This window comes from Eurypyga helias, unplaced genomic scaffold (assembly GCF_000690775.1).
Source record: "Eurypyga helias isolate BGI_N326 unplaced genomic scaffold, ASM69077v1 scaffold1215, whole genome shotgun sequence".
Lineage (NCBI taxonomy): Eukaryota > Metazoa > Chordata > Aves > Eurypygiformes > Eurypygidae > Eurypyga > Eurypyga helias.
The window spans coordinates 47794-59641 of record NW_010251845.1 but is presented as its reverse complement, the minus strand read 5'-3'; the positions used below and the strand labels follow the sequence as shown (position 1 = coordinate 59641).

Below are 11848 nucleotides of genomic sequence, written 5' to 3'. Positions count from 1 at the left end.
GCTTTAACAAAGGCAAAGTCAAACTTCAAACATGTAGGAATGGACGAAGTGTATTAGCCTAGAACCCTGTAGTAATACAAATATTTTTATTTGTATTACTATGTAGATAAGGCTTACAGTACACATTATATAACTGTTACTGTCTACCTAGATAATAGCTATATTTTCCATATTATATATTCTAACCTGATCCTTAACCAACTATCAAAATGCTAAATTCATATCAGAAAAATTATTGTAACAATAACAAGTAATCAAATTTCTCAGTTTGTTACCTAACAAATAAAGAAAATCACTACAAAAATCACTTTGGTGAATTTTTGTGTGTAAAAAATTTCATCATTTTGTCTTAGTCCATAGAAATTGTTAGAATGTTATATAATTTTTTGAGAAGATAAGAGATTTGTGTGCTAATTATAAAGCATTCTGTCTTGTTACTGAATAAAAAGCACATTTTTTTTAAGCATTCAGTAGCCTTAAAATTGCTTCTTAGCAGACTAGCTGAGACATGTATTTTGCAAAGGTTTCGTGTTTGGCCTCTGGAAACCAAAAAAAAAAAAAAAGCTTGGACAGATGCTTGCTACAAGAATGCAGTTTCAAGAAATAGCATATCATTTATTGCATTCTTGGATGATAGCACCAGAGTCTTGCTGGTTTGCAAACATTACCTTGATTGTGACCAGTATAAAAACTTCGGTAAGACTAGAGGTATACTGAGATAACTGAAATTTTAAACAAGATGTTCAAGACTGAAGGCTGTACCATGACACTGATTTTAAAGCAGAAAATCCCATTTGTTTCAAAAAGTGCTCAGGTTTAAAAATCAAGGGTGGAATAGGGGCTTCAGCATGCCATTTTATGCTTATATTTAATGGAAGAAGGTGAACGTGAATCCACAATTATTTACTCAAACTTTTCAGTGAGGTATATTCACATTACTTTTGCATTTGCTTTCTGAGAATACTCAAGGGATCCAATTTTCTGAACATGAATGCCTTTGGGAAAGGAATTCCAGAATTGTGTGTATGCCTGTTCATGGAAAATAAATTTAAGCATTCTTTTCCTGAACATCCATGCAAAAAGAATTTATACATTTCTTGCTTTTAAAAAATGGAAATAATATAATGTGCTATCTCTCAACAATTAAAAAAAATACTCAATTCAAATATACGGAATTAATAAATCACATCTCACAGTTTTGAGCACAGTGGTATGTACTATAGACAGTAATGAAGTCTAGCGCATTCAGGAGTTTAGCACACCTGTAGGTCAAAAGCAAAGAGCAGATTTGTGTAGTAAATGATCACACCAAAATTCCCATCCCACTGCTCAGGTTAAAATTGGGTAAGCAAAGTGCATCTCTTTGCCAGGGAACTTCTCTTTACTGCTAGATGACTCTCATCTGCTGAAGAAAAGATAAGAAATTAGAGGGTCGGTTTGTTTGGGTTTATTTAATCAGAATTCCCTTACTGGTAAAGTTCCTTAAGCTATTACCTAGCCTTCATTCTAGAGTGACAAGTGTAAATAATGAAGATAAATCCTTTGCTATTATATAAAAAGAGTTGTCTATATTCTTTTAGCATCCTGAGGGCAGTGTTGTTTTAATATGTTGAAGGGCAGTAGTTCTCATAAAGCTGTAAATCATGCTAAGCATTCAAAATATTTCCCTCTGACAGGTGTAATGTGATTGCAGCATTGTAGGTGTCTTTATTTTCTATTCATTGCACATTTTCACAGCTGCTTTACTCCATGAACTTTTAAATATTTATTTTGGTCTGGTACTTTTTTTCTTTGAACTTTAAGAGCAGATGATAATGAGCTTAAGCAAAACCAAAAAAAAAAGTCTCATTAATACTTATGTCTATATTCATGTTTGTTTGTTGTCTTGAATACAGGTGAATCTGGTGTTGAAGAGTGGGCCCAGTGGAGTACGTGTTCAGTTACTTGTGGTCAAGGGTCGCAGGTGCGAACCAGAACTTGTGTATCACCTTACGGGACACACTGCAGCGGCCCTTTAAGAGAATCAAGGGTTTGCAATAACACTGCCCTCTGTCCAGGTAGTGTTAGCAGCCAATAAATGAATTGTGGATGTTTTTGAACTGTATAATGATAAGAATTTGAAACTATATCTTTTTCTTAATATTTTATTTTTAACATGAATTTCATAAAGACGTTTCAATTAGGGCAGAGAAATGTAATTCTATACAGCTGTGAAATTTTGTCATGTAGATTCCTAGTTTTACTTTCAGAACTGTGAAGATATGGAGCAAGAGTCTCTTTTTTTCTGACAGTTTCAGGGTTTTTTTAAAAAGTCTATATTCTCTGATTTTCACTCAGAAGAAAGAAAGTATAACGTGAGCATAAAATACAAAGTAGGAAAGAAATCCAGGTCATCAATACATTAAGTAGCAGAGAGTGATAAACAGGGTAGATTAAGTTAACATATATTATCCAACACTTCAGTTGTACCGCCATTTAGAATACTGTCTTCTAGGGAATAGGCCAGATGTTCTCTGTAATGTCTTCATGGACTTTCCTTTACATTGTTCTGGCAAGAAAGGGCAACAGCTACCCATCAAAGGAAGAAAGATCAGACAAAAAGTGACTCTCTTACATCTCATAAAAGGTAAAGGTCATCATTATCTTGCATCACAGCTTTCCTACTCCTTTTGTCTCAGAGATCTGGACATAGTTGGAGTTCAGCGGTAGTTATGCACTGAGGAGAAGAGCCCGGCATGCTCAAGTGAGTAGCCAAGAGGGCACATCTTGTTTCTTTAGACTCTACCTGTGGATCTGATTGATCTAGGATGGGAGGCAAAAGGGAAAGCATATGCCCTGTGACTATATTAATTTTACTCTTCTGTGTCTGAAATGTAAAAAAAAAAAAATATATGCCTCCCTTCAGATGCACAAATTCCTTAGCTCTTTGTTACATTTGGTCCCAAGAGAGTGGTGAGCCATCTTCAGTTGCTGGGGAAACTCACTCCATTTTTGAAGTATACTAAACTGTTACACACAGACAATCCCCATGACTTTATCTCAAAGAGTAGTAAATGTGTAGAATCAAACTCTTACGTTACTGTGCGTTGAAAAACATCCAACAGGAAGTGTGTATGTGATCCCATTAGAGTTTGTGAATCAGCATTATAAACATTTAGAGAACCTCTGTAATGGAAAGCAACTTGAAAGATTGCATCTGGATAAACCATCACTGTAATAAGAATTGCTCTCAGCACCTAATGCTTTACTACTGTGCTTTAGTTAAGAAATTCACATGGGATTTTCTAATATTTCAGGGTAGAAACTCCCAGGCAGGGCTGAATTCGATCACTTGAAGTGTTGCCATGCAAAAATGGCAGCTATTTCTAAAAACCTTAGGTTAGCTTAGAGTCTACCAGAGGTGGGATACATTGCAAAAGAACTCTTAACTTGAAAGTACAAAAATAAGAAGTGAAAAAAGAGGACTACAAAAGAAAAGAACAAACATTCCAAACAATCAAAGACAGATTTAAAGATTCCTTTGAAACTTCATGAAGTAGGAACATGAAAACACACAGTCCAGCACTCAAAATAAGATGCAGTTCTCCCTGCTTTCTTGTTAATTTAGTATTACCTAAGAAGAGGAAAGGCATTTAAATCGCCTCATTTTACAGAATTTTTTCTTCATTCTCTCTAATGAGAAATGAGAACTTTTCATATCAAAACAAAACAAAACAAAAACCCCAAGCAATGCAAAAAAAGGGTGATTAATTTGCTGTCAAAGTAACCTGGAAAAAAGTTAATTCTTAAAAATCACATTGTCTAGCAAACAAGGCTTACACAAAAAGACTTGGTCCATATTTCTCACGTCACAAAGTTGCTCCTGCTTTGCAATCATCTCCCACTTCCGGGTATGGTTTTGTATGAGGTAGCAATGGCTACCAATTCTCCCTGGCTAGCAGTAGTACTGTCAAGACATTTTCATTTTCAGATCACCACAGCTGAATCTGATAATCTTTATGCATCTTGAGCTACATGTCTAAATAATTAGTCTTCTGGGCTTAATCTTGCATGTTGTTTCACATGATTACAATAACCTTATTAATTTATGTTGGTCTCTGTCTGGCTACAGGGTCACTACTCTGTGGCAGTGTGCAAGATTAGCAATTTAGAAATGTACTTTTCCTAGTCACAGGTCCATTAATTTTTCAAACATTCCTTTAATTATTAGCCTAAATATCTTCTCTCCTCATTATATTATGCATCCTAACGCAGAGAGTTGCATAGTTCAGGATTATCCCTGGTCCATGCATAACAAAATGAGTAGTTTGTACATTGGTATAATTAAAACATGTTTGACAAAACAATCCAGACAAATGCATACATAGCTGGGATATAGCCTGTGTACTCAGAGCTCTACCACTCATTCCATATAGCTTTTGGACTCCGTTAACACAGAAAGATTTTGCACCATAGAGCATAACCTAGAAGCAATAAATGTACAGAAATGTAACAGTGATCTCTCCTTGTAACCTACAAATAAAAAAAATCTACTGGGACATATTCATTATATTTTTGCATAATTAGCAAAAGGGAGGGGGGCATTTTGAAAGGTGGAATAGCGCTTCATAATCAAAAAGTTACCCCTTCAAATAAAGAAGTGTTTGGAATGGCCTACTGGAAGGTACTTCAAGCATCTAGCTACAAGATTCAAAGGAAGTTGCTAAACTTGGAAATACTACTGCAAGTCTTCCAGAGAGTTTTCAACTACTGGGTTCATATACTCCATGTAGTCTCCAGGATAGTAACTGGGATATTAGGGAATACATCTCTCTGTGACCTCACTGCTCTGGAAAATTTTTAGAATGGGATTCACCACATTCACCCTTATTTAAAAAAAAAAAAAAATATTAGTATTGAAGTAAAACCTTAAATTTCAAAATAGTACTCCTCATAATTCAAGTAACGTCATGGAGGAACCATTATTTACACAATTTTTTCTTTATTTATATTTTTGCTGAACCAATACTATTTCAGGGCAGGAGTCTGTTAGGTAATTCAGTCTGTCTTGGAATCAAGAGCCTTCTAGAAAAGTGCAGCATAGTAGGCAACAAAACATAGCTCAGGTAACCAATGTTACTAGTTCTTTTGTGAGCAAGGACATCTCAGGACCCAGTCCTGCAGTACTGATTCATTTGAGCTTAGGAGGCAATTTCTTTCACCACTAAAATTTCAAGGAGAAAGAACATGGAATTTCAGTGCCTATAGATCATCTCAATTAGTTTATGTTTGTCCTTCTCCATTCCCTTCAACAATTTTTGCCACAAAATTTAGCTGAAGCTCAGCATTTTCAGATCTGTGGGTAAATCAAGATATGGCAGGAGGAGGAATACCCTAAATCACTTCAAATATTTATATGCTCAAAAGCTGTGTTTTTGCTGGTGTGACATGCTAAGGCTGCTTTACTTATCTCCCATTTTTTGTCAGGGCTCATATCAATGAAGTTGAGCCATATTGCTAAATTTGTACTTTTTGATATATATTGTGTGCCTGCATGCTACGCTAATAAAATCATTACAGAGATATTAACCCTTTATTTTTTAATTCCTGTGGCTTTATTGTTAGCAACCTACACTCTGGAAGTTCAGGCCTTCACTTGAGAGGAAGAAAAGAAGAGTAAGGAAAACTTAGGTTTACAATTAGAAAGAGACATGGCAGAAGTGAAGTATCTGTATGGCTTAAACATGAAGGTTAGAAGGCAGCTGTCAGAAAGTTTGCTGAGTTTATGTATTACAAATTTAAGAAAGATTTTTGACTAGACAATTTAAGCTATACTAAAGGAAAATATAGCACTTAAGTGAGTTTAAATTTGTTCATATAAACCCTGTAATTTAATTTAAAAAATTATTTTAATGTAACATCTGCTTAGATACAGTTATTCAGTGATATTGAACACTGACAATGAGATGCCAATGGCCGTAATAGCTTTCCAGTATCCGTTCAGTTTTAAACTGAACAAATCAAAAGCATTTAAACCCCAATAAAAATCTCCCAAAATATGCTTGTAGGATGAAGGCCAGCATGGCCTCACGCCTCCTCCTACTTCACAGCAGTTGAGTATTGTGAACACTGTGGGTGTTCACTTCAACATGATTAGGTTCACAGAGTGGCAGAGAGAAGGGAAAGATGCTCTGCAGTAATCCAAACTCGTTGTGCTAGCAATGTTTTTGACAGATAAGTTGGCAATAATCTGAATATTTTTGTCCCAAATAATGAATCTTGCATCTGAAACTGTGTTACAGAAAACAGTAACTCCTCTGTGGGCCAGCTCTCCATCTGGTGTAATTTGGCATAGCTCATCTGGCTATAATTCATCAGATGTTATAGGGTATTTTTGCATTTAGAAAATAGTATTAAAGAAAGAAAATGTAAATGAAATATCAGAAAAAAATATTCAAAGGTAAGAAATTATAAATTAAGGTGTTCTTTTAATGATCTAGATAATACTGGAAATTTCTATGATGAATCAAACAGATTAGTTCTCCTTGATACTTCTTTGCTGATATTTGTTGTTTTCTTAGTGTTATGCCTTTTCCATCCTTTACTTTATTAGCTATTACTAATTTCAGATATACAAGTCTATACATACAAGAAAGTACCGTGAGATTTTTACTTAATAAGCTAAAATATGTCACGGAAGATGATTTTGGACACAGCTTACTTTAAACCAAGAACAGATAGAGGCTGCTGTAAGTTTGAGTCTGCACAAAATGAAGCATTTTGTTTTGGCTTGTGTTCAAATAAAAAATCACAAAAGAACTATTCTGTGTTGCTGCTAAGATGCAGTCACTCTTGCCAGAAGAGATATACAACCTTTTGTCTCAAGACAATATTTTTGAAGAGCCCCTCAGCACGTTTTTGTCATTTATAAATGAAGACAACTAACACAGCATGTTGACAGCATCAAATCAAAACTTCAAATTAGACAATAGACTTAAACTCATATGTACCCTGAAAAACCTCAGCCTGTGTCTACATAGTGTCAAGACCTAATTTATTAATTTTACAGAATAATCTTTTTCTAATTTGGATTAGTTTTGTTTTGCTATGTTTGTGATTTTTGAAGTTCTGGTTGCACCTGAGCATCTTATTCAACCATTGTGGTATCAGGAGATGAAATCATATCACTGATATTACTGAATATTGTTTGTAATCTGATCTGACAAATTGGTTTCTCATTAATTTTTCTCATATGATAAAAAAATGTGGAGTCTTAGAGATATGTCTGGATTCTGAATATAATACTTCGCCTATGAGAAAAAAAATCTTCGGATCCTATGTCTGGATCAAAGTAGCTATCTAAGTATAGCACCTGTTGAGAAAAGATGAAACATAAGGGGTTATATGCAGATATAGTCATAAATTTACTAGTTTTAGAAGAGTAGGTTTCCTGGTTTTGACCAAAATGTCACAGTTAATCAAGGTTTCTAAAATAACTACACTAAAATCTGTCACTTTAACATTAAATTGGAATGTTTTGGAGTTGGTTTTTTTTTTTTTTTGGTTGTTAATATAATGCAGACTTGGGTGATATTTAGAATAAGATAATGTTAATAAAGCTAGACATGTAGGATGTGGAATAATTATTGTCCTTTTTGACCACTTGTACATGACCAACTAAAAACCTTTCATTGACTGAGCTTTTATCTAGTGAGTTAAAATCTTCCCTGAACGAGGTTTGACATTTTCTGTCAGGTACAATTCCTCAGAAGTTAGCCTAGAAACTTTTTACCTCAACATAGCATCTGAAATTATAATTTTCTGTGCTTTTAATGAAATGCAATAGTACGCAACGACATGCAGACTTCCCCTTTATCTTTCATGATTTTGTGATAATATGCTAGGGAGCTGAACCTCCTTCCACACCTTTGGCAACTGAATTTCACCTCAGGAAATGTTATTCTGATCCCTACAAGAAAAGGTGTTTATTTGGGGAAACTGGGCAGGTGATACATGCCTTCAGGGCAAAAGAAACCTATATAGGAGGGTTTTTTCACAGTGATGAAAAAAAGTGTGGACAGACCAGATAATCTATTTCTTCTGTTATGTTGTAAATCATTACCAATGATACACTGAGATGTTGTACACTATTTCACCCTCCAGACACCTTTCAAACAGACAGGGTTGCAGGAACACACAGAGTTATGTGATACCGAGTGTGATGCTCAGGCAGGGCACTAAGTCTCTGGATTTTTCTGAAATGCCTGTCAATACTACAGTGCTCATTACTGCATTGCTGTTCTCACAGAGCCTAATTTAAACCGGTGTAACTGCTTTTATTTAAGCAGAAGAAAAATGATTAAGTTTGTTTTGCAGTATTTTTCAATTTATAAACAACTATTGTACTAAGGCGTGTATGGAATTGTCTTACCAGTACATGCTTAACTAATATGTATTAGAATACTTTCTGAAAATTTAGCTCCAATTGTTTCTGAAAAGGGAATGCATATGGTATATAAGCTTATATGGATATTGTATATGAGATTCTCCTACAGCAGAAAAAAATTAAGGTAGAGAAATATGCATCTTCTATGATTCTTTCTATTAATTTTATGAAATACTTGTATACTAAAATATTGGTATGTGTTTATAATTTATTGTGTACTCTGAAAGTGTTTGAAGTTTGAACTTTTTTTTTTTTTTATGAGAGAATGATGCATGTGTTACTGTGTATGTTAAATCAATGAATATGTTCATGTAAGGAAATAGCATGAATCACTTTTGCTTATATGGTCTTGGAATTTTTGTGGAAGATAATCAAGCACATGTGCTTCCATACTTCCACCAGAATTTAAACAAATGAAAGTTAGAACAACCCCAGTTTATGATGGTGACACAGTAAGAAATTATTGTATTTATTCCTCTATTTTCAAAAGAAAGCCTAATTTTGATTGCTTCAAGTTTTTAGAGTTGCCTTGATATATAAAGTATATGCTTGATTTTCACAAAGACTAATGTCCTGAAAATCAGGCCTACAAGTCAGGCACCAAAGATATAACTAACTTTTGAAAAGGGAAGTTACCTTTCTTAAAATAACGGAAACAAAGAAAATGTGGCAGTGAGATTAGTTTAATGATGAGGAACAATGACTCAAAGTTAAATGTATTTTTGGAAAAATACACTTTTGAGATTGACATTAACTAAATTTTATAAAGGATTTGTTTGCCAATGCGAAGGCTATCTATGTACTGATTTCCTTGAAGTTGGCAAAATAATTCCCATTTAAAATACTGATCTTGTTTATTTTGAAATCCTTCTGTTACTCGCGTGTCTCTTTCTGGTTAAAATCTGTTTGGTTTGTTGCAGTACATGGCGTTTGGGAGGAATGGTCACCCTGGAGTTTGTGTTCATTCACATGTGGTCGAGGCCAAAGAACTAGGACAAGGTCATGTATACCTCCCCAGTATGGGGGAAGATCATGTGATGGACCTGAAACACAACATAAACCTTGCAATATTGCACTCTGCCCTGGTGAGCTCATATAGAAACTCTCTGCTTTGTTACAGTGCGTTCCATGTGGGTTGTTTGTGATTTGTATTCATTGCCCTTTGTACACAGAAAAAAAAATGTTATGTCAAGTGAGTAGATGGGATAATAGTGTTCATAATTCTGACTGTAGTGACTAAAGGCTATAATCAGGATGGTAACTCTGTTCGAGATAATACACAAGCAGACAATTTTTAATTTTTTCAAGACACTCTCCGTAAGGCACGGTATGTTGTGTCGAAATCTTTGATTCAGGATGGGTCTTGGAGAACCAAAAGGCAAACAACTTTCTGAGTTTGGTTTGAAGAGTCACAGAGTTTGTGTCCGCGATATCTGTTTGAATTATGTTTGCTTAGAGGTTCACTGTAATTACTTATTCATCAAATGACAAACATATTTGGGAAACCATAAATTTTAATTGTTATTAATTTATTAAAAAATGGATTTTACTTACAATTGTGCAGACAGAAAGGCTGACACGAGTGAGGGCATTTTATGAATGCCGGTTAAGCCCTTATGGTAAGGACTTAAAGTACCTCGTTTCTGGGAGCTGTTAAACCACTTTCAAAAAACTACCTCTAACCAAGTAAACAGTGTGTGGGCTTCGTGTTAAACCTTCCATCCACTGAAATTGAAACTAACTCAAAAATATCTAATATTTCAAAATTGATTTTAAAATTTTTGTCCATAGATTATGATTAATTTTGACCAAAATTTTCACTATGTATATATGAGAGATTCATGTAGGTATGTAAACACATACATATGTACGCATGTCTGTATAGATATGCATCTAATGTCAATGTATTACAATGAGTTCAATAATTACAAGGAAGATATATATAATAATAATAATTTATGGTTATTGAACTAATTGTAATATTTAGGGATTTAAAAGGTGTCAGGTAGCTGTAATGTGAGAAATTTTTTTCACAAGTTCTGTCTGACAGTGTGAAGGTTACCCTTGCAATGGGCTTGTTGAATATACACAGTTCACATCACTGCTCTAAACAGATTCTTTGGAATCTCTTCCACTCACTGGAGCTCTTCCTGAGAAGGCTGATGGACATTTCATTAGCAAATGTTTTTTTGATGAGTTGAAAACAGAAATGAAAGACAAAAATGTAACTTAGTGTCTCACATAATCGAAACTAAATTTTTTAGATTTTTGTTAAAGCTGAACTTAGCTTTTCTTCTGGTCAGCAGAGCATACTCCAAATTTAAGACAAAATTTGTGGAAAAGTTTTAGTCTTGAATACAGCTGCAAAAATTTTGAATTAATCCAGTTTTTGGCCATGTTGGCAGCTGCACGATTTTACATGTGCCTACACAAAAGTAATCAACATGATATATGAGCATCAAGCTGAGTTGAAAACAAGAGAAATGCCAAATAAAAATAGCACAGAAGTTAATGCACTCAGTTCAGTTCAGTATTGCAAAGAAACACAAAAGATATTACACCTAATCTGTCAAAATAAGCAGTTATTTTGGAATTCGAGGCTTTGAGCAGTCATTTGTACCTAAATGACTTTTCACTGGAGGAAGTTATATACTGGTTGCATTTAAAACTAACAGTTTAAATCTTTGCTGAATGTTAAGGTTTGCTGCAATTTGCATGTTCCATTTTGTAAGGGAATCTTCATGTTGAATTCTTTAGCCTTTTAACGGTATTTCTGAAATAGAAAACTCATATGCTATTTGCTCCTAAAGATAAAGAAGATGTATGAAATTTATATGAGAAGCCACAGAATGAGTTTTCTCCAAAGACATTATAATTGATTCGATCTTTCCTACCCTAAATAATACTATATAGCAATGAATAAAACTGAAGAGGGTGCATTGAAATGTAATTTCCATAATGTTTTCCTCTTCACATAAAGCTTTTTATGATTAATGAGTGCAACTATCTTCCATGTTTGGAAAGATTTCCATTTTCTGCTGAATAAATTATCTGGGAGCAGCTTCATAGCTTGAGAGGCATCTGCACTGAGAAGTGGTTCACAATCAGGCATTTCATAGAATATTTAATATAGAACTTTAGGAAAAACCCTCAAACACTCTCTTCCTTTAATTCACTGGTTGCTGAGATCCTAGGCATTAGAGATATGGATAGTAACCTTGAACTGTTAGAAATGTTCTGTGGTTACTGTCAGACAACAGTAAAATATTTCACCGAACAGTGGTACACCCATAGAGAAACAGTATGTTAAATCACTAACTTAAAGAGACTGCTTCCTATTTTAATTATTAATACAATCAACTTAGGAAGCCACTTTTCCAACCCTTCTTTAGAAGAATCCTTAAATCAGGGGTTGGCAAGTGC

General features: G+C 34.4%; 1 protein-coding gene across 1 annotated transcript in view; it reads left to right on the top strand.

The window, feature by feature from the left end:
• LOC104510005 (brain-specific angiogenesis inhibitor 3-like) overlaps nucleotides 1-11848 on the top strand; it is a gene marked incomplete at both ends in the record, with an annotated part of 54455 nt that overhangs the window by 3388 nt on the left and 39219 nt on the right. The window contains 2 exons of the mRNA XM_010152134.1: nucleotides 1896-2057; nucleotides 9346-9510. Coding sequence (XP_010150436.1) covers nucleotides 1896-2057; nucleotides 9346-9510 — 327 coding nt within the window. The remainder of the gene's footprint in view (nucleotides 1-1895; nucleotides 2058-9345; nucleotides 9511-11848) is intronic.